This window comes from Otolemur garnettii, unplaced genomic scaffold (genome assembly GCF_000181295.1).
Source record: "Otolemur garnettii isolate 467f Iridium unplaced genomic scaffold, OtoGar3 scaffold00016, whole genome shotgun sequence".
Classification (NCBI taxonomy): domain Eukaryota; kingdom Metazoa; phylum Chordata; class Mammalia; order Primates; family Galagidae; genus Otolemur; species Otolemur garnettii.
In genome coordinates this window covers 26,537,103-26,560,786 of record NW_003852411.1, presented here as the reverse complement: position 1 = coordinate 26,560,786, position 23,684 = coordinate 26,537,103, and the positions used below count along the sequence as shown (strand labels likewise).

The window sequence follows — 23,684 nt, the reverse complement described above, 5'->3', positions numbered from 1 at the left end:
CCCTGTGTATGCATGTGTGTGTGTGTGTGTGTGTGTGTGTGTGCTAAGTTCATGCGTATGACTTTCCTTACAATCAAGACTGTAAGTTATTTGCAGCCAGGAAAGATACAACTTCTTTGTTCCTTCCACATTACCTGGGCAGCTGCAGGTGCTCCTAAGACCTGTATGCACCTTGCCCCTCGGAAATTAGGGTTGATGGAATGAGCCTAAGACTAAAAGCCAAAAGAAATGAATCCAAATCTCAGCTCTGACACTAACTGGCTTTATAACTTTGGACATGGAACTTAGAATTCCATTCTCTGAGCTTCAGGTTTCTCATCTATAAAGGAATACCAGTCGGCCTTAATCCAGAGGGTTGTAGTAAGGAACACACACAGGTCTCTTTACACTAAACAGAACACACATTGTTAAGTATGTAGCTTCTTGTTAAGGTTTTTTTAACTTCAAGCAACAGAAACCAAGAACCCTGACTAACCTGAGCCAAAGGGGATGTTTATCAGAATAGCAGAGCAGGTGGTTCACAAAACCAAAGGGTCTCTGGAGATCAGTCTTGAAATACATGGAGTCCAGGGCAGCTCTGAGGTCCAGGCAGCAAAAACAGTTTAAGCAGCTCAGAGCTTAAGAGTATCTCCAGACATGAACTAGCTGTTACCAAGTTTTCAATTTTTACTACTCCATCAGATTTTAAGTCCTTGGAGAGAAGGGTTGGTGGAGCTTTGACTATGTGTCCCTTGGTTACTTACAGTAGTCCAGGTCCCCTGGACTTGCAGTCCCACAAGGACCATGTGCTATGGAGGGAGGTCAAGTCCCCAGAGGAATTCAGGGTGATATTATCAGAGCGAGGTGAAAGGGTGCTGGGTGGCCAGAACGCAGCAAATGTCCACTGAAGGCTTAATAAGCACGTGTTGATTGAGTGACAGTGGCCCATTCCTTTGATTCTGAAGACATGTTGCACTAAAAGACACTATAAGCTACTTCCTTATCAACCTTATCAGTGAATGCCTTGGAGAACACCGATTTGTCAGCTTCTGCTACCCAAGGCAGTCAGCACAGGACCTGACAGGAAGGAGAAAGAGAATGACCACCGCATGGATGGAGGCACTGAGAGAGAAACTCTCAACTCTGGCACCACTTGCTTGGGGAAATCTTTCCCGACCGTCCTGGTGGGGTCAAGCCTCCCTGTGTTCTAACGTCTCACAGCTCTGTGTCTTTTCCTGTGTAGCACTCACTGCAGTGAAAGTTAAATTTATTAGTGTTTTTTGACTAGTGGCTATTTCTCCGGTAAGTTGCCTTCTCTACGAGGGCAGGGACAATGTCTTTCTGGTCACTCCTGTCCCTGTCTCTGTCCCAGAACCTGGCATATTCTAGGGGTTTAAGAAATACTTATTGGAAAAATGAAACGGGTGAATAAATTAAATGAAGAAGGTGCTTAAAGGGCCAAATGGGTCAGACAACTAGTGACGGTAGGTCCCTCCCGCCACAAGTCAGGGGCAGGCTCTCCCTTTCCCTTTCCAGGAGCATGGGGTGCCAGCAGAGAGGTTAAAGGCAGCGCCAGGTGAGCTAATGCGCCACCCACCAGGGGTGCGCCACTCTGGGCTCTTTTCCAGAATCCTCTCTCAGAGGGTAGAAGGCCCACCAGGTAGTGGTGGCAGAGTAATCCACAGTGGCTGGAGGAGGAAATGGGTTACTCACACTCTAATGTGGGGGATACCTTCCTTGCTGGGGGCACCCATCATGCAGGAGCCTCATTTACATGGAGGCTGTGCTCCCCAAGAGGCTGATCTGCACAGGCCTCCCGAGACAAAATATGAAAAGCCCTCCACGTCACATTCTGCACAGCTGAATAATTTCCTAATTATTGCCTTTGATGCTTGCAGCAATCAACCCATAAAACAGGCACGTGACATTGGCCCCATTTTACAGATGCAGAAACGAAGGCTCAGTGTCTTGCTGAAAGTTACACACCTAGGAAACTTCAAGACCAGATAATCTCCAATTCTCCACTCCATCTATAAATAGAGGGCCTATATTTTGAATATAAAAATGTCTCGAGGTCTTCGCCCTAAAAATAGCTCTCACTTTCTTATAACTGAACATCACGTCTCAACATGATAAACAAAGGAGTACAGGAAAACAGCGCATTAATTCAGTTCTGATTCACTTTTAGTTGATGTTACAGATTTATTCTAGTTAAATCAGACTGGCTTTCATCCTAGTTTGGATTGATTTAAAGGGAGAAAGAAAGAGAGGGTGAGAGAGATAGGCAAACTTTAATTTCATTCACAGTACAGTTAAAAATTTATTTTGTCTTTGAGGTTGGAAGTGACAAACCGACTTCATCCTCTTCCAGTTTTCGATTCATGTTAGATCAACTCCAGTTTCTCCGAGGCAGTGAAGGCTCAGCTTAGGGACCCAGGCTGTCCCCTCCAATCCCAGCCATGATGTCTTCCTCCTTGACACAGGTCATGGAAAGCAGGTGACAATGGTGACTTGATCGCTTATCCTGTGACCTGATCGCTCATCCTTGGAGTTAGAGTTCTGAATATGTCTCCATAGTTGGCTTTTTATCTGCCTGTTATAAAACAAAGCACAAACCACTGCCCCCCACCAGGCTGTGTATGGGCCACCCTGAGGTTTAAGGAGGTTATGGTGAGAAGCGACAAGCAGCCTCCCAGCTCAGGTGTGTTCTTTCCCTTCCCATAAGCCCTCCATCAACGACCAGACCCGGGCGCAGGTCTGCAGCCACAGCACAGCAGCCAACGTGACTCTGCCTCCTGCCACACACCCAGTGCAGGGCAGAAACCTGGCATGCATTGTCATCTATCCTCACAATCCCTCTGAACTAGTGACAAGCATCAGCCCTGCACTCTACAGAGGAATCAGAGTGCAGGAACTTTCCTGAGGCCACACAGCTAGTCTGGTCCAGACACAGCCACTTCCAACCAGGAAAAAAGAAGAACAGAGATGACCAATCCCCAGTGACAGCCTGGAAGCCAAGAACAGAGCCTCTATTGTGCATGGAAGAGAAGTGTCCTCTACCCCAAATCCCTCTCAGGTCTTTTATGTTTATGTGAGTAAAAAAAATGGAAATTTCTGGGTGGTACCTGTGGCTCAAAGGAGTAGGGCACTGGCCCCCATATGCCAGAGGTGGTGGGTTCAAACCCAGCCCCAGCCAAAAACGGCAAAAAAAAGGAAATTTCTATCATGTATGAGCTATGATACAATTTGGGCAGTTTTTTATTGTACTGGGTAACATTAGCCTAAGTATTCCATGTGGGTGCCTAACCCAGCTTTGCAGACTTCTTCAAGAAGGCCAAGTACACTGATTCTGAAGGATAAGTAGTTGCCTTAGGGAGACACAGGGGTGGAGGTCTTGTGCCTAGGCTGTCTTTGGAAGCTGGAGTTGGGGACCAAGGCCAACCCAGTGGAAGCCAGTCTGAGATAAGGCTTTCTTGGTGAGCTCCTCCTGCCTGCCTGGCTTTATACATCTCCCTCCTTCCAGGTTCTCTTAGAACAGCTCCTAATGGGGTGGGTAAGCCAGAGGGATATGTTGTAGAGTTCAAATAATTGTGGATTGGGGGGGCAGCGCCTGTGGCTCAGTGAGTAGAGTGCCAGCCCCATAAACTGAGGGAGGAGGGTTTGAACCAGGGCCTGGCCAAACTGCAACAAAAAAATAGCCAGGTGTTGTGGCGGGTGCCTGTGGTCCCAGCTACTTGGGAGGCTGAGGCAAGAGAATCACTTAAGCCCAGGAGCTGGAGGTTGCTGTGAGCTGTGACGCCACAGCACTCTACCGAGGGCAACAAAGTAAGACTCTGTCTCTCTTTAAAAAAAAAAAAAATTGTGGATTGGAAGAAGACAGATAAAAAATGATGCCACCCTGTGAGTATGTCTCCTGGTCTTATATTCACACCATTTCCTTTCTTCCTCTCACAGGAATATTTGTTGCCCACCCATACATCACATTAAAATTGTTGAGAACTCTGGGAGTTCTCTAGAGAGGGCCTGGAAGGAGAGAGTGGCAGGAGCCGGTGTCAGCTGCTCTGCTTTCCCTCCTGACCCGGCATCTGCCCCTAGCCCTGCCTGAGTGATCCCTCTCCTGCCTCATGACTCTACTGACTTCCAAGCCAACATTCACCCAGTGTGTGTCACAAACTTCTCTGCCACATGTGAGCTTGACGATGACGACGGAAGGTTCCCAGTGCCTCCTTCTGTGAGGGTTTTCGTAAAGACTAAGGTCTCCTTCCCTCTGGGCAAGAGGTGAAAGACGCTTTTCCCTGTGTGTTTTGCTGTTATTCCTTCCATTCATTTAAAGCTTTGCCATATCCTCATCCCCGCGGCTCAGTGGACAAAACTCCCGTGTTCCCCTGTTTCCCGGCCCACCATCCCACCCTGAATAAACAACAGCTCATTCGTAAGAGGCTTTTAATTGCATCTCGGTATGCCATTAAGGAGTGGAATCAGGATCTCTATTTGTTTTCACTCACATGGGACTTGCTACATTCTCCAACGGGTCTTTCCCACAGCAAACTGCGGAGCCACACAGCATCTGCATCATTTTCACTCACCAGACTGGCTTGGGTTTCTTGGTGGCTTGCATAAATTACAAACAAGAGCACAAAAATCACACGACATAGACTCTACCATGAGAGGACGCACTCCCTCTGGCCATGCAGAGAGTGATGGAGATGTGTCACTGTGTTCAAGTCTCTGGTGGCATCCCCAGCAGTGAGGCTGCCTGTCACGGCACTCTCAGAGGCCTTCTAGCACAAAAAGAGCCCATCCTAGCACCACAGCTGGAGACCAGGGTATGGAACTGTCCCCATGTACAATGGCTGCTGGGTCCTCTGTGCTGAGAGTCACAGAAGTGAGTCGGAAGGAAGCACCCTGGGTTTCCACCCAGATTCTCTGCCTCCACAAAATCCGTGGGGCTCTTCAGAAACAGGCCCTCTAAAACAGGGACCCCAGTCTTTTCTATAAAGAGCCAGATAATACAGGTAGCAATATTTCAGGCTTTCTGGGCTACATACACCCTGTCACTTCTTCTTCTTCTTTGTCTTCTTTTCTTAATGACCTTTACAAATGTAAAAACCATTCATAGCTGGCAAGCCATAAAATATAGGCCTGCAGGCAGTAATTAGCCCATCCCTGCTCTGGAACACACCATGCCCTCATTCATCCCTGCAGCCTTAGCTTCCTCCCCTCAAAGGACTCTGGTGTCCCTCTGAGCCACCCTGAACTGACATCTTTGTCAGCTTTGCAGAGGGACCTGGGCAGGCAGAGTTGCCCTCCTGCTGCAGCCCTAGGCATCCTCCCTTGCCAGGTGAGGGGTTGCACTTTAACCAAGTGTCAGATGTTAATCTCAGCCTTGTTCGTGTGACCTGGGGGTGGACTAGCCTTGGTGTTTCCCAGTGAGGTAGGTACATGCAGTCAGCCTCATCCACATGGGCAGACGCTGAAGCTCCAGAGCAGAAGTGACCTTCCTACCACTGCCCAGCAACCACATGTCTGAATTTAAATAAAGCCCCAAAGTATGGGCTTTCCATTTTCTAAGAACATGATGGGGGATTGTTGTGTCCCCCCCAAGCCCAGTGATTCAACCTCAAAGGGAGCAGGAATCCAGTAGAGAACACCGTCAGCCACCTCAATGACACTCTGAAAACAGAATGGACTCAAGCACTCAGAGCTCGGGGGCTGGGTGGAGTGGCCCTCTCTGCCCTGCCGACGCGTCTCTCCAAACTAAAAATAAAGTTTATAAAAGTAAATTATCTCATTTTATAACTTAAGTGCATCAAGCATTTCCTTAAATATAGCTCACACTGAAAATAAAGTTACTTTTGCTGTACAGTTGGTGTCTGTTATAATTAGGAATAAACTTTGATGATAAAGTATGAAAAGTTACACACTCACACACACACACACATCTATCTGTCCCTCGGTCTATGGGTGTATGTATAGGTGGAGAGACATATGCACCTCTTGACAAAAGCTTCCCCAAAATGGTGGGAAGTTGTTAGGAGTCCCTAGTATCTAGTTTACAAGAGAATGTCTAGCTTAAAAGTCCCTGTCCTTAATGATAAACACATCTTCACATCTAATGCTAAGACTCTTATTAGAAACATTAAACTATGCAATCCATAATGTATTCAGTCTTTGGAAATGCCGAGCTACACCATATCATTATACAACAGCATCCCCAACAAAACTCCCTCCCCATCCCACCTCTTCACTGGCCTCCCCATCCTAAAGCCAGTGACCCCCTTGCGTGGTGTGGTTCTGTATGGGAGCCTAACCACGGAACTCTAGGGGAACTCAAGAGGTGAAGTAGGAATTCTGCATGGAGTACAGGTGGTCGATGGGGTTTCCCACTCTGGACTGCAGGGGCCCGGCTTCGGAGGTTGCTAGGAAACAGTCACCCAGGTTGCTGAGGGAGGTGTCGTCGCTATCCAGGTCATGGAAAAGGGGCTCTGCACCTGAAATGGAGATGAGACACCGGCATGAGGGTCTGGAGAGAGAGGGACACAGCTCAGTGCCAGGAAATTCAGCTGAATCCAGCACACAATGCCTGAGCACACCCCGCCCCACCCCAGGTAAAACTTTCTCAAGAGGGTGGAGGTTGAAGTTTAACTGCGTAGAAAAGTAGGAGGGGACATAGTCCCTGCCCGCAAAAAGTCTACAGTTCTTGTAGGAGGGCTCATATCCAAAGTGCAACAAGTTCACACCCTGTAAACTAGGATATGACAAAGTGCTAACGTGAGAGCAGCCAGCGTACAAATGTCAGGCTGTCTGCACCGGGAGTGTGTGGCGTAGGCGGGACAGGGCACCAGAGGCTGGAGGGAGGGGGCAGGCCTCCTGAGGGATGGGGGCCTCCAAAATGGTGCTGGGAGGAGGGACTGTACAAAATAAACATCAGCTCTTGGAGTGAGGCTAATGAAACCTTCAGGGGTAACGTCTGTCCTTTCAAGCTCTTTCCCAGATCTGTCCTGAAAGTAAAGCCAGGTGAGGTGCCTGCCCTCAGCTGATTTATAGACTTGACGGAGAAGTCAGCACCGCACACTGCAGGACAGCTGAGGGCACTGCGGCCAGAACCTGGAGGTTCTGCTTTGCCTCGGTAAAAGCGGAAGAGGTGAAGGTTGAAATTTACAAAACTTGCCATAGGGCTTTAATTATTCATCTTACGAACAGGTATGTCAGGGGGTCCTTTAAATAACTTAACAAGACTCTAAACATTTAAGAATCTGTGAAACATGCATTTGCCCCTTTTCCCAAGAATTATTCAAGTGTCTTCTAAGGAAGCCAAATGGTCACTGGAGCGTGCACTATATCTGTGAATGTATCAGTGAATGAGCTTGGCCTATGAAGAGCCTGGGGGTGGGGGTGGGGGCAGGTCTTACTGACTGTTCACTGACTATGTGACAGGGGAAGGTGGGGGCCATTTTAACAACAAATTTTTTTCACTGAAGACAAAGAAGAAGTAGTTTGACAAAATCTATGAGCCAAGGCATATATCTCTGATACTTAATATTTTGAAGGTTTGCTGAATAAAACTTTATTTTTCAACTATTAGGATAATTTGTCACAGATTACACATAGATCAATGCATTATGTGCACCACTGGCTTTCTCTATTTAAAAATAGACTATATTTGGCCCCAAGATTGAACTTGAGCATTCACTACAGACTTCACCTCACGGACCAGGGTCTTCTGGGCCCCAGCTGGTGTCTACTAGCTTAAGCAGTAAGCTGGACAAGTGGGAAGGCTTGGCTATTCGTGTACAACATTCAAATCAATATCAGTTTGGAAGGACTGGGTACAGGGGGGATACTACAAGTCAGTTTATGTTTCATAAATTAGAGCATCTATTCGTATCCATAGTAGCACAGTGCTTATCTATGCTTTTTATGTATTTTCTTTTTTTAGGTAAAGGTTTGCTCCATGAAGACCTTTTGCCTATATCAGCACTGATATTCTTGCAGATATGTCAGTGCGGTGTCTGGCATGAAACACAAGATGGTTGAATTCAGTGTCAATACACAGGTCTACAATAAAAACATAATATTCCATTGAAAAATAACAAACAAAGAGCTTTGAAAACAAGAATAAAGGAAATCATCACTAATTAATATGCGTGTGGGTCCACCTTCTGTGACCACCGGCTAGGTGATTCAGACAGTGTTTTGTGGGGCACTTATTCTGCTTTGGAATTTTGCTGAGCCTCTAAAAACTGCATAGATGCATTTCGGAGAGAAAGAAAACCCCACAGTGTGTGAGAGGCCCATAAACCTTCTTACCATAGGGGTGCATGTGGTCTCCAGGCATCTGGGGTGGGGTGAGACCCTGCCGGAAGGGGTCTGAGCTGTAGACACTCTGCTCAATGGCTAGGAGCTGTTGTGGGGTGGGTAGAGCCGTGTAGGGGTTCATGATCCCTTCCATCCCAGCGCTCCCACTGCCGTTAGTCTGAGCTGTGGGACAGAGGAGGAGACGGGTCATTCTCAATGCACAGCCCAGCATGTCACTTCCCTGGGTCCTGCTGTCCTCACTTATAAAATGGAATGAGATGAGGTGATATCCATGGTTGCCAGCCTGTGCCCACCAAAAGCTGTCAGGGATTGCCTTGGAGGAAAGGATGGGGGTGAGGGCGGGCAGCTGAAGTTTGAGAACATCCTTGACATGGAAACAAGGGGTTTTGATGCTGCACACAGGTTTGACAGCCACTGGCTTGGATAAATGTAAAGATCCTTCCCTCGTTAACCCACCGTGAGCCCCATGGGTCAAGTGAAAATCATGGCACTGGCCCAGCTAACTTCAAGGGAGGATCTTAAGATTCCATCAGAGGGCATGGACATATCCTGGGACTACCACCTGCTATGCATATGTGCAGAATTTTATAAAGAAGGAGGACTCAGTTATTACCTCCATGTCTTGCTGTGCACAGTTCTCCGAACATGAGGAGGACAGAGACTCTATTTCCCACCATCCATTACCCCCTTCAGTCCACCCTGGGAACTGCTCTTAGAATACTTTAGTTGAAGTACCAGGATCTCTGAGTTTTTGTTCTCAAACACTAAGATTTCGGGTGATTTATGCGCACATTAAAATGGGAGAAGCCCTGCTCTAAGGTACAGACCATTCATGGCATCTCCTCATTGGCTGGGTTGGGGAGGGGCATGTCTTTTTAAGAATGACGTTGTTCCAATATAATTATTATTGGGTGTTTTCTTTTAACTTCGTTAAAGACTCCCACAACCTATCTTCTTCACTGCCTTCCCCAATCTTCGTGCCACCAGGGTACATGTGCGTAGAACACTCCCCTGACACCGTGGAAGGATCCAGGAGTGGGGGCTCCTGTAATCATCAGTTCTCGCCTAAAGCCCAGGTACTTTCAACCCACTCTCAAGTTCCTCATGGCTTAGTCCTCACTTGAAGGCCTTATCTCTCCACTGGGTGTGGAAGGGGCTTCACTGACATGTCAGTCAGAGAGCTGGGTGGTAGGGGAACTCTGGCAGGAGCGGCCTGGATGCCAGCAGGGAGCAGCCAGGAGGAGCTGCTGGCTTACCAGAACTCAGCCTCTGGGTGCTCTGCTGATCCTGCTGCTGTTGCTGCTGCCGCCTGGCCAACTTCTTCATCTGATGAGGAGAGGATCACAGGATGAGAAGGTGGGTAGCCTGTGGCCAGTTGCCACGGTAAGGGGAACCCGAAGGTGACTCCCTCTCCAGGAGGGGGCTTCTTTGTAAGGCAGAAGGACTCTTTCCCTGGCATTTGATCAGTAAGAGAGCTGCAGTTGAGGAACACGGTAAGTGGTTCATGTGTGAAGCAGCTCAGCTGAGGGCTCCTCGACTTTGGTGATGTGGCTTGTCTTAGCAGGAACAGGGACTCCTCCCCAGCAAATAAAACTTGCTGCTTGTGTTGTGACAGTTTTACACAAGGGAATAAGTGTGTGACTGTGGGGTCTGTAGCCCAGCGTGGACATACAAAGCATGGGGCTGCTAATAGAATAATTTGGGGTGAGCCCAGAGGCTGTTCCCTTCCCCTCTCCTTGTGACTGCTGGCCTTTGTGTTTGAGGTGAGCCTACCCTGAGATTCATGTCTCTGGGTCAAGACTGTGTCTCTCAAAGTGGCTTAGCCCAATGTTTTTCAAACTGTGCTCTGTGGAGCATTAGAGTTCTATGAGACGTCAACATATACTTTGAGTGTGTATGTGAAATACCAGATGCTTAAAAAATTTCCTCACTACGAGATTTCTTAGAGCTTTAAATGTGCTCCTCTGCGGAATGAATCCACAAGTCAAAGGCCTCTCAAACTCCACCACGGAGTCTTTTCCTGATGGAATATCACATCAGTAGGCCTATTCTAAGGAGTTCAGTTAGGGAAATGCTACCTTAGCCAATTATGATAACAATGAGATAGTAATTTATCACGTATGATACTGTAAAATACATTTGGTCTTTTTGGCATACAATTCCTAAAATTTTGGTGATCTCCAAAATGACGTCTTCTTGTATGCTAATGACTGACTGGTGGCTGCAGCCCCTAGATAGATTAAGGATAAAGGGGGTGGTCACCAGAAAGACTAAGGCAAGACTAGAAGGTTAGAACTTCTGGTTTTGGCCCACTGTGGTGAGGGCTGGAGAGGCGAGTGGAGATGTTCACTCCACCCTGTCAGGCTGGTGTCTTAGACCAGCTCTTCATGTGCTCCCTGGGTTTTCCTTTGAAATTCTAAAAGGACTTTGATATCTGGATTAAATAAATGTGAATTCAAGAACATGCTTTTAGCAAAAGACACAGAAAGACATTTATTCGTGCAGATGGCTGGCCAGAAACACAGTCATAAAAGCCATTGCACTGAAACACATGCCCTGTCTCACCCCTTCTGCAGGGCTGCTTTGGCTGAAATGATTGCCGGTAACAGAAGTTTTTGAATCAGGAGAACTATTTGCCCCCAAAGAGTTCAGGGTAGAAAACCTGGCAACACGCATGATATCCTGCTGCTATTATTTTAGGATGCCAGCAACACAGGGACAGACAGAAGTGAGAAGCAGGTTACCTTGGCTCTCTGGTTCTGAAACCACACCTGAACAACACGGACGCTCAGCCCTGTCTCTGCAGCCAGAGTCTCTCTCACCTTGAAAAAAGTGAACATTAGAAATACAGAAAGATATATACAAATAAAAGCTTTATTTCTAAATTAAAAAAAAAATAAAGAAGCCTTACAGAGCATTCCCTACATGGTATGGGGGGAGCCAACAGACTGTCCTCTGTAGGAGCTGGCTACTATTTAGGGCTCAGCATAAACTCAAATGTGCTTCCTCAGCTGCTGTGAAGATGGCAACAATGTAGCAATAGTCTAGGCAGATAGTTTGATTAATTGTATTGCTTCTTGTTTGAGATATAATAAACTAAATGTTTGATTTGAAAAACGGAATATGCTTCCTTTCTTGTACATAAAGAGAGAGTCTTTCACCAAGTGAACAAAGAAAGAGACAGTCCTTAATTTCGATGCTTGTTCCCAAGAGGTGTTTCTAGATTTCTCTGACCCTGAAAATTAAGCCCTCAGGTGGCTCTTAGACTTTAGGGAAGTCTTTAGCTGTAGGTCATGCATATACATGAACCGACTTAAGGAGACCTGAGAGTGAAAATCACTTTGCAAAAAACAAATGGTTCTCTCTTGCTCTGGTTTCTTTCCTAATTTCATTCACCTAATATTTTGGTTTTGTCCCTCATAGCTCTAGGGGCCTTTGGGTGTTACATGAATATTCGTATTCACTGCTATCCTAAGTAAGCCCTGCCCAGGGAGAATAAGATAAGAGCAATCTGGAATGTGGCAGAGCGAGGAGGTGGTCAACTCTGATGCAGGCACATGTCCTGGGGCCAGCAGAGACAGGACAAGTGAGATCCAGATAATAAAGAGATGCGTTTAAACATCTGCCCACCATACAGGCACACAGTGAGGGGCTGGCACGTTGTCAAGAGGAGACAGGGCAAGAAGCATAGACTTTCATAGAGTGGTCCTGGGAGGACACCATGCCTTCTGATTAGATTCGTGGTGGGTGGTTGAAAGAGCTCCTTGAATAAACGCATGAGGGAAGCAAAAGGAGGTGTCACCTTTACACTGCCACTTGGGCTGAGGCTTAGAAGAAGTAGGATGATTAGACCAGGTTTTTAAAGCACATCCTTCTGTTAAGCCAACTGAAGTAGGACTGCACACAGGGACCGGCTTCCACCTGCTGAAACCCTATCCATTCCTGAGAGGCCCAGCTCAAAAGCCACCTGTTCCACAAAGCCAGGCCTGATTCCCCAGACCAGAATGACCTTTCTCTTCACTGTGGCTCCCAGCTGCCCCTCTGCTGTGGCCCTCCAAGCTCTCTCTGGTGTTACAGTAAACATACATATGCCTTCTCTCCTTGCTGGTGGCCTGGAAGCTGCCTGGAGACCAGAACCCAGGAGGAGACCACTACTGGGGTTGGGGTTCAGTACACGTAGTCAATGAGGAAGGCTACAATCTACCCCATTGCAAGTCCATCTTGGAATATTTCATTTCCACCAGTACCTCCCTTGGAGCATAGAGATCTGCAACTTCAGGGAAGGAAAGAGTTTGCAACTGAATATTTTCAAAGGTCAGAAGTTGTGGTGGACTATACTCTGTTCACCGAGTACCCAAGCTTCTCCCCACCTGTTCCAAGGATGGGGGCTGGGTGTGCTTCACCAACCACTCCATCCATCTTGGGCCAAGCCCATGCCTTGCTCTGGTCCATGGAGTGTGAAGTGCGTGATATCCAGCAAGAGGTTTTCAGCTTTGGCTTGGCCTTTGACTTTCTGCCATCCTTAGGAGAATGATATGTCAGGAGATCACTGCTCCTTCAGCCTGGATCCTTGAAGGAGAGGCAGATGGAGCAGACTCGAACCTGATCCCCACTGGGCCACAGCTAATGCACAGTCCCAGAGAAGGAAATAAATGTTTGTTGGGAGCCACTAAGACTTTGGGTTGTTTTTCATTACAGCTAAAGCTGACTGATAGAGACAGAGATGCAGGTGATACGACGATGTTTTTACAACATATTTCCTTTGCGAATTTCAATACAGAATACTTTCTTTCCTTTTTTTATTTTGTGTAAAAGACAGTGCCCCCATATGGTAGGCAGTATATAAATGACAAGTACTCAATAAATGGGCACAGCTATCAGAGGCAGAGATGGCTCTTTGTGCCCCATATCCATGCTCTCCTTCCTTTAGTCAGTAACTGAATCTCCAGGTTTCGGCAGGACATGTGCTTGCCCAGGTAGACTCATTTTCCAGCTTCCCTTGCAGGAAGTCTGTCTACTGGACTAAATTTTGCCCAACACATATGAGTAGAAATGAACTGAGCAACACCTGAGTATGTCCTAAAAGAAGGCAGCTGCCCTCACTTCCTCTTTATACCATGGTGGCTGGTAAACAGGGGGACAACTGGAGCAGCCACTTGAACCCATGTGATGGATAATAGAGCTGCCCCACCAATCTCAGCTTGCTCACCCCTGGACTATGGCATAAGAAGAATAAACCCCCATTTCATTGAGCCACTATATATTTTTTACACATATGTTCACAGCAGCCCTATTTTTAATTGCCCCAAACTGGATACAATCCAAATAACCACCAATAGGTGAACGGACAAGCCAACTGTGGCACGCTGGCGCAATACCATCCAACAACAAGAAGGACTGAGGCATAACGTGGTTGAACCCCAAAACCACCCCATCAAGTGCAACAAGCAAGGTCGAGGGAAGAATACATAATATAGCCACTGTTCATACTCTTGTTATAGCACAGCTGCCACCTATTATTATTATCATTGCTCCCCCCACTCTCCAGGAAATGAATGGTATGAGCTAGGGCCATTTGGAGTCAGTATACATGCATGAAAGCATGAAGAGATTATGGTACCTCCCTGGGCATCGATTAGTGATCCCTAGAGTCTCCCACAGGCTCAAGGCCACCTGCATAGGCTCCATCTGAACACACCTTCCTGATGGCTCTGACCCCCACATGCCAGAGGAGTTAGGTGTATGCAGAGAAGTGGGCCCTGCCTCGGCTCTTGCTCCTTACCTTCCTGCAGGGCTTGGAGGACACTTCAAATGAGGCCTTGAAAGCTCTCCTCTGTTGGGTGGTCAAGATGGTCCTGGGACGTTTGGGGCGCTTATGATCCTTGCCGTCCTCAGCTGCCCCTTTCCCTGCCCCATGGGCTGACTTGCAAAGACTTTCTTCATCATCACTTTTACCTAAAAGAAGCAAAGGGCAATGCTTTGAGTCACCAAAAGCCATTTCTTGCAGCTGTATTTTATTCCACAACAAGGCCCTGGCGTCCACATTCCCAGGATGGCCTTATGTATGAGTGCAAGTCCTATCTGGTAGGATTTGAAAGCTTCCAGGAAGGGGCTTAGAAAACCCAAAGGCAGGAATCAGAATACCCACCATTACACCACAGGACTTCATCACAGCGTGACACCGGGCTCCACATTCCCTACATGTGTGACCTTGACCTTCACTCTGTATGACTTAATTTACTCATCTGCAAAACAGTGATCCAGTAGGAGCTGTTGTGGGGATTAAAAGAGTTTATGCCAACAAGACACTCAGAAAGCTGCTTGCCATATAGTTAAGTGCTCAGTAAGTATTAGTTTTTAGATCATCATTTTTCAAGACTAGGCCTGGAGAAGTTACTAATTACTTCCTAGACGCTATGTCTAAAATTCTAGCCACTTCCAGGTAGAAAATATTACTGTTTAAAAGGTCACAGAAAACCAGCATTAGATTACCTACAGTTACAGATAATTGACTATGGACACACAATTCTAATCAGCCAAAATTTCTTATCTATAAAGAACAACTCCCTATTAAAGTAACCACAATTATGTGAATAACATCAACTCTAAAATCAGTGAGCAGAGCAAGGGCTAACTTGTAAAGGAAACAAAGCCTCTAGTACAGTAGTTCTCAACCTTCCTAATGCTGCAACCCTTTAATACAGTTCGTGACCCACAGGTTGAGAACCGTTGCTCCAGTAGGCATCACCTTTGTTTCCAGGGTGCTTCTCACATCCCACAGATGCCATATTCCTGCAAGGAGCTTCTAGGGTCAGGAAATGCCCTAGTGAGAGAGACATCTTTTTCCCTTCGGCATAAAAGACATTGGAGCTTGTCTAACAAGACTCTCATTTATTTTTGGGTCCTCACAGAGCTGGGCTGTCCTCTTTCCTCCAGTGAAAACTTTTGCCGAGGGCTTCTCCTGTGCCAGCCCCTTCTGGCCATTTTGAGAAAGCCATGGACGGACCTGCTGAGTGTGACCCGCACAGCCTCTTCCCCATTCCTGCCCTCCTCCACAAAGGATGCTCATCTGCACATACTGTTCTGGTTTACATGTTAGCTACCAGAGCCAAAAAGTTTATTTCATCTGAGAGGACAATGGCTTCTGCTTTTAACGAACATTTAAACATACACATTTGAACACAAAGGAACACCACATTGGGACTTCTTACAGACATGACCATTTTAATATAATTGAAAAGGAACTGAAGTAGGCAGGCTTAGGTTTCCATCTCAGATCTGCCCCCAAGTTGTAAGTGCAGCCATACGCAAGTCACCTCATGTCACTGAGCCTTGGTTCCTCTCCAGCAGACAGAAGACAGTGACACCCGCCCAGTGGCTGACACAGAAGTGGTGCCATCAGGTGCAAAGCACACAGGTGCTCGTGCTTGTGATTCATGCTGTGGAAAGGATGTCTTCCCCTTGCCTCATCCCTCTCCACAGGACACCCACATGTACAAAAATAAAACCCAAAGGATTAAAGAAGAGACTGGAACAAGAAGCCTCGTGAAAAGGCATGGCTGCTCTGACACCTTCGGCTCCAAGGTTACTCTTTTCCAAAGTGGATCTCAGTCTTCTCTGGGTGTTTAGGCCTGTAAAATCTTTCTAGAAGGAGGTTTTCAGAATGGCAAGGAAAAAACAAGCAGTTAAGAACTACAGCCAGGCACGTGGGAGCCACTGTGGGAGGCTGAGGAGGGAGAACTGCTTGAGCTCAGGAGTTTAAGACTTGCCTGAGTGAGAGTGGGACCCTGATTCATAAAAAAAAAAAAACAAAAAAAAAAAACCAACTGGGTGCCCCATCAAGTTCCGGGATCCCAGCAGCTTTTGGAGGCTGAGGCAACAGGATACCCACAGCGAGAGTCTGAGGTTGCAGTGAGCTATGATGCCATTGCACTCTGCTCAGGGTGTAGTGTTGGACTCTGTCTCAACAACAACAAAAAATAAATAAATAAGCAAGGAAATAAAACAAAATTAAAGAAAAAACAACTATAAGCCTCAAGAAAAATAAGAAGATCCCACAAGGGAATAAAAGGCAGAAGAAAGAAAGCCCCTGTCTACACAGCTAGGCCCATGCCACCCACTGTGGAGACTGCCCCCCACAAATCCCTATGTGAGCCTGGAATTCTCTCAAAGGTGAACTCTCCAGAGTGAAGACAGTGTTCCTCCGGCCCTGGTGATGCCTTCAGTGACATTTCCGAGGAAATTGGGCCTAACACTGCACCCCGAGGATCATGCTGATGTCCTGCCAGGCAGGCAATGAAGGGGCACTGTGTCTGTGGGCCAGCTCTGAATGTGAGAGCTGAGAAATCCTTGGGATAGAATACATTTTCAAACACAGTTTTATTATCTTCAAAAACCTCATCTCTTATACCAGTTATGTCAATAAAATGGTACTTGCAAATGTCTTATGGTCAGATTCTTTTACCACTCATTCCTCTGACAGTTTAATGCACATGTATGGTGATAGGCAGGATTCATGTAACTAATGGAAATATAAAATCTAAAATAATGGTAATAATTCAGATATGTTGACAACGTCCAGGAAAGCAACATGACGTGGTACTTATAAGCATAAGCCTCGAAGTCATATAAAATCAAGCTTAAATTCTGGCTCTCTCAGCTATTACGTGTGACTTTGAACATATTCTCAAAATTCAATTTTGTCATCAGGGAAAAAAGCAAGTGTTATTGAAATTATTAAATGAGATGATGTATGTAATGGGTTTAGCACCATCCAGGGATTGGTGTGCAATAAATAACAATCATCATCATTATTATGATTTCAACAAAAAGGACATATTCCTGGTCCTAGACATGTGTTTGCAGTTAATAGTCATGTCCTATCAATGGGGATCTGAGTTAAGGTTTAACACTACCAGTGTTCATTTCTCTCTCTCTCCAGAAATGACCCTGATTTTGTGCAAGGTGAGCCTGTGAATGCTTGTGAGAGGGGAGAGAAAGAGAGGGAGCTGAGGCTAGTTCTAGAAGGCAGGTGTGATTTCTAAAGTTTGTTCAGAGCCCCAGAGGCAGGATAACTGAGGACCTTCTGTGGTCCTCTTGCGGCTGTCCCTGTACTCAGCCTTGCCTGGGACTGTGTGCACATCTGCAAAGAGCTGCTGTCCCATCGTGAACCAATGGAGAAGGTGGGGAAGACAACCACCTCCTAGGCTAGCCATGTGCCCTCTTGGGGAGGGCACGGAGGGCTGCTCACTCATTCTCTCCACACTCCTTTAAGAAGACAGAGGAGAAGGCATACTTGCTCTCAGGAGGAGGAGGAGAGAGGGAAGTGGCAGTAGCGGTGGTTTCTCTGTGGAGCGTGTCTATTATCTTCATGGTACATTTCTCCCTCAGATTTCTCGTTTCTATTCAATATCTCACTCTCTCTTCCATCTCTTCCAGTCCCCCATTTTGCCTTCTAAGAAGCACTTCATGCTCTATACCAGGAGCCTACAAACTTTCTCTGTACAAGGCCAGAGAGTTAATATTTTAATCCTTGCAGCCTTGCAGTTTATAGTGCAATGACTCAAATCCACCACTGTAGCACAAAGCAGCCTCCAACAACATGAATGGGTGTGGCTGTGTGCCAGCGAAAAGGTATCTCAAAAACAGGCACCAGGCCAGATCGGGGCTACATACCATAATTTGTTCACCCTTGCCCTAGACGTCTCCTGACCTCCATTGAAACCAGCACATCCCAAGTCCCATCCTTTCTGGCTCCGAAGGCAGGCAGGAAGCACTGCTCACCTGACACCATGGGGTCAGCGGGCAGCTTGGAATGGTTTGGTCTCCCCCATGATCAATAACACATTAATAAGAAATGCATCCACCCTATTGGCCCCCAGTGTGGTATTTCTGGTGTCCTGGCATATCTGAGTGAAAGAGATTCTGAAGATAGTGGGGACAGGTACGGGGTGGGGGCTCTTCACACCCCTCAAAATACGGACAGCTGCCGGCTGCCACCAGGAATGCGGACCACCACCCAGCATCTATCTGCTGTGTGGTCAGCATCATGGTGGCCTCTGACTCTCTTGGGGAATTTCCAAGCTGTTTCTGGGATGTTCACTGAGGTCCCCGTCCTCTCTTTCAGCAGAGGAGCCCTGCCTGACTCAGAACCCAACTTCTCCATGAAAAATACAGTGCCTGAGATATGAGCTTATCAGTTTGCCCAAGAGAAACGAACATTCTAAAAGAGCAGGGCGATTTCTCTTAGAATCGGCAGGAGATCTGGAGAGCAGAAGAGGAAGAAAGGCCTGAAAACAGAGCAGAGATGTGCAGTGGAGGGAGAGGTGGCCCCTCTCTGCTGCAGAGACTCCCACACCCACATGCAGGCCAGAGCGATCCCTCATAATTTAAGCTGACACCCCTCAGCGGAGATGAAAGGAACACCACTCACTGCTCTCCAACAACAAATGTCAGCATCCCTGGAGGCCATTTAGACACAAACACAGCATAAATCTGACTCCTAGCCGGGAAGTCCAGAGAGCCAGTCTCCACGCGCAGCCTACCAGAGTGAAATGAATTTGCTTGGCACAAAGTTTGGACATGTTTCTCAGGGCCTTTCCTTTCCCTTTCTTGTAAAAAAAAAAAAATCTGGAATGGTTCAGGGCTGTTGCTCCCCCCTCAATGTTTCTCCCACCCGTTTATGACATAAGCAGTCACAGATGAAAGACTCAGCTGTGGTTTATGGCTCGGAGACGGAGCTGCACTACCTGTGGGGCCTTTGAGATTCATCTCAGGTTGTTGGAAAAAATCCCAATGGCCCATAAACGAGGCAAGAGATATCTGAGCTTGGCCCAGGAGGCAAGGGCGAGGGAGGGGGACGAGAGACCCTCATGGAAGGGAAGGGAGAGGCAGGAATCGGCCTCAGATGCTTCCCCAGTGAGGAGGCTCATAAATGTCTTTCACATTCAGAGAAGAGAGGAAGGGTCTGGGATTTGTTGTGGGTGGAGGGAGGAGAGAAAGAAATCAGGGAGGAATTTATGAAGACAGGATGTATAGGAAGTTATTTCAGTCACTGCCCTGCACTCCAGGACTGGAATTCCTTCTTCTTGTGAATAGCACTGGTCGACGCTGGGTGCAGGGAACTCAAAGCACCATTGGAAATCCAAGAAGCAGTAAATGTAGTTCTTAAGAAAAGCAAAGTCCATGCAGTACTGTTCTCAAAGTGCCTTACACGTTCTTCAAGAAGATCTCAGCTCAGACCCAGAAGAGTTTCCAGTAAACAACTTGACTTGGAACTTGTTCACTGAATCTTAAACTTGGGATGCATTGGGCTCCAGAGATGATGAAGACTTAGCTCTGCTCTCACACAGATCTCGGATCAGCAGGGGAGAAGGAGCCTGCACCAGAATAGCGATAACTCTGCACAGAGGAGTTAAGGGAGGGGAATAAGGAAGGGTACACTGTGCCAGATGTCCCCTAGGCTAAAGATGAACAACACGAAAGGGGAGCAGAAGTTTCTAAGTGCAAAAGGAAAGAAAGGGTATTCTCTGCCAAGAGCAGGGAACATTTATGGCATGGGAGGAAACACTGACCTAGGAAGGGGGTAACACTCCTTGCACTGCTGCTGCGCACTCGGCGCTGTTCTGTGTGCGAGGAGGGAACAATACCGAGAAACCCCTTGCTCTCAAGGAACAGAAAATGGAGCTAGAGAGAGTTGTTCTTTAGGGGCAATAAAGAATATAAAATGGCTAAGTTCTTCGGGCATGGTCAAAACTGGAAATAAAAATGTGAGCATTTAGAAAAGAGGAGTACCAATTAGCCAGACAAGTTAGTGGCCAAAGGAGGCGACAGGGAAAGGAGGTGTGGGTTTGGAAAGCCCGCAGGGAAGGAAGCAGGCGTTCCAAAGAAGGGCTTGTCCTGCCTGCGGACTGGAGGGGAGGCAAGAGTGTGTGCATCAGCAAATGACAGTCACCTGCGCACGGCCTGGCCCATGTGGAGAGAAAATCGGATGCCCTGTCTCCCCCACCTCCCCCAGTTTAAATGATGGATCCGTCCTTATACGGGAAGGGCTTTGACCACAAAGTGGGAGACCTGGATTCTAGTCCTAATGTTGCTACTAAAGAGTGTACCCTAAATAAAACTCCTCACATCTCTAAGACTTAATTTCTTCACCTACAAGAGGATATACAAATTCCCTATACTCACCTAATACTTGACATGGCATCATTTGAAAATCGTGTCATTTCACTGTTTTCTACCACAATCCTAAGAGGCAGGAAATGCACTCTTAGCATTTTTTTTTTTACAGATGAGTAAACCGAGGCCCAGGAAGATGGGGAGGTGATCTGCTGTCCAAGGGCACACAGCGAGGATACACTTTCTTCTACCCCTCTCCTCCTCTGCCTGCCTGACCTGCTGGGCAGGTCTGTTGTGAAGATCCAAGGGTCCCTGGTGCCTGCAAACTATCGGTGTGACCCAGGTGCAGCAGCATTACCTTATTAAAGAGTGAGGAAAGAAAGGAAGGCTGGGGGTGGAGGGTGAAAGTCCATCCCAGCTCCTGCTGGAAAAGCCATTCTTTCAGTCCATCGGGGACAAGGCTTATTTAAATCCCCAGCTCCCCCAGCCCTGCCTCCCCACACTCCCCTGCGCTGCCCCTGCCCTCCCCACCAGGGCAGGCTCAGGGAGGATTTCCCATCACAGTGCACAAGGCGATTGAGGAGCGGGGCAGACAGAAACCAACCTGCACTCCTGAGTTAGGCCATAGGTAAAGTGTCCCAAGAAAGACACCTTTGTTCAGAGACGTCCACCGCAGATGGGGGGTTTCTGTGCCAGGCAGAGGGAGGGGCCCGGCAGGTCAGAGGCAGGGCATTCCAGCTCAGACATCCAGGCAGGCCCCGAAAGGGAGCTGTGTGTCTCCACTCTGTGAGTGCTGGCAGCTGGCCACAGCCTGGACGCCGCTCCCTTTGCTTTCCTCAGCTGGCTGGTGCTCATGAAGGGAGACCTTGTGCTTGGGAGGTATGCAGGGGAACAGCACAATATTGGTGCCGACTGAGAATCATATTTGCATTACCATCAGTTTCAAGCCTTTTTCCCTTAGAATAGATCTTATGCTAACACCCACCCTGTCTCTCTCCCCTCTCTAAACACACACACACACACACACACACACACATTCTCTCCATCTTTCCCTCTCTAAATTTTTCCATCTCTCTCTCCTTCCCTCTAATACAAATATAGCCACATGCAATCCAAACCGATAAGCACCGATGTAAATGCCAAATGTATCTGTGCATAGATTTGTCATACACTGCAAATACTGACGATCGGAATAGTGGAAGTTTCCTCTGTGTGCCACATCACTGCACACAGATCAGGCGTGGATAAATAAATATACTACATGAAAACCTCAACATGTTCTGTTTTGCTCTGGCCAGCCTCTGAGAGGGAGCTGTGAGGCTTGCAACAAGCTGAGTCAGATATTTGGGGCTGGGAGCCCAGTTTGGATAAAAGCTCCTTCAATACAGCTACACTACAGTTCTCTAGGCTTGGAGTATTATATGCATGGCATCCTACTGGGTTTAAAAATAAGGTTTGAGTGTGTTTGCTCCTATTTAGGAAGTGATTTAAGTGGATCAAATACCATCTCTTTTTAGAGGCATCCAATTTTGCTACATTAATTACTAGTCTTTTGGAAGATTAATTACTTGAGAAAATTAAATTGTTTCTAGGCAGAGTTGGAAGACAAAGGGTATCCCTCAAAATTGAAAAAGACCAAGATAACAATTCTCTCAGTGATTGGGAGTTGGGGCAAGTTGACTAGCTCTCTATATGTTCTCCTTGCCAAAGTGAATCCTCCCTGGTCAAATTCACAGTGGCCATAATTACAGAGAGTGTGCTGGATGCCCACAGCTGATCAGATTATTTGATCAACTCTTGGCCTAAACACCCTTGTTCTCATCAGGCTCTCTGCTAGTTTGGAGAAGTAACCTGAGTCTAATATCCAGCCAAATCCATGCCCTCACACTCAGTCCATTCCACAGACCACTAATAGGCTATCTGAAAAGAGCAGGGAGAAGTGGGGTCACACACCCAGTCTTTGTTCTTGCCTCTGATACTCACCAGCTGTGTGACCTAAGGCAAATGACGTAACCTCTCTGAACCCTTCCTTCATAATTTGTAAAATCAGGGAAGAAAGATCTGCCAAGCTACCCTGATAGGACTGTTATGAACTCAATACAGCTGGAATAGTTAAAAGCACTTTGAAAAGACACTGTAAAGACAATATAATATACAGAGGTTGCCAAAAAAGTATGCACATTTTAAGAATAGCAAAAACTATATTAAATTTGTAATACTCAAGTCACGTTTGACTTCTGCAATTACAAGAGGGAACTCTACAAGACTTGTATTCATCTTTTGTTATCAGTGTACGCCGAGTATTATAACTGTAATACTTAAAATGTGTATAGTTTTGACACCCTCCGTATGTTATATATTTTTATTTTGTTTCTTGACTGTCCATGAACTTGCTCCATCTCCCCACTGTCTATAACACTCAAACTCCTCATATAGAAAATCCCATCATTCAACAGCTCCATCTTGAGCTTGCCTACTGTGTGCAGCGAGTCCTCCAGCCATAGGATAAGGAGAGTACAAGATCGGTGAAGACAGTGAAGACATAAAGAAAGACACAGTTTAGTCTTCCACAGTGTTAAATCCTAGGAAGAAATGAAAATAGAGCAATGGGCTAAAGAATGACTGGGGAAGTGGGAAAGGCTTCTTCAGGGTTATAATTCTGTGCCAACACAAAGGCCCAGTTCCAACTTCTTGAAGCCTCCTTTACCCTCCTTTTCACATACCCAGAGCACACGTTTGTCTAATGTTTGTCTATCTCAAACACTAGTTATTCAAGTGCATAAAAATTAGAAGACAATTCACGTTGTCTTATCTTACTTTCCAACCATTTTAGCAGAAAATAATATGAAAAACTCCAACATAATTAAAAGATAGAGCACACTAGACTCATGTAAAGATTCTGTTATGACAGACCACTAGAGGCAGCATAGAAGAGTGATGATAAGAGTATTTGGGACTCAGATATCTGGTTCCATTATTTACAGCTAGTGGTCTTACCCAAGTTTCCTCTGCATTGAGTCTTGGTGCCCCATCTTTAAAGTGGGGTTGAAAGGACATACTCACAGGACCGTGGTAAGGATTAAATGAGACAATTTGTGTTTATGGTACCTAGCTCAGGGTAAGAACGTAAATGCTGACTAATTATCAACACCATTACAGTTTTATGTACCTTCTATATAACTAGAATTAGCTTCTAGAAAATAGAAATCAATGACCTTTGTATCCTCCACAACACAACACGACACTGAGCACTCAGGAGATTAATAATT

At 46.6% G+C, this 23,684-nt stretch overlaps 1 protein-coding gene across 3 annotated transcripts in view; it reads right to left on the bottom strand.

The window, feature by feature from the left end:
• Positions 1 to 6,309: 6,309 nt before the first annotated feature.
• Positions 6,310 to 23,684, bottom strand: part of LMX1A (LIM homeobox transcription factor 1 alpha) — a 163,793-nt gene continuing 146,418 nt past the window's right edge. The window contains exons 4-9 of one of the 3 annotated variants that reach the window (XM_023510826.1): positions 14,081 to 14,253; positions 11,043 to 11,120; positions 9,555 to 9,624; positions 8,932 to 8,935; positions 8,290 to 8,444; positions 6,310 to 6,464 (exon numbers count right to left, since the gene is read on the bottom strand). In XM_023510826.1, the coding sequence (XP_023366594.1) occupies positions 6,310 to 6,464; positions 8,290 to 8,444; positions 8,932 to 8,935; positions 9,555 to 9,624; positions 11,043 to 11,120; positions 14,081 to 14,253 (635 nt within the window). Of the gene's footprint in view, positions 6,471 to 8,289; positions 8,461 to 8,931; positions 8,936 to 9,511; positions 9,625 to 11,042; positions 11,121 to 14,080; positions 14,254 to 23,684 lie in introns of all 3 variants that reach the window. The other 2 variants (XM_023510824.1, XM_023510825.1) reach the window with 2 other exon arrangements.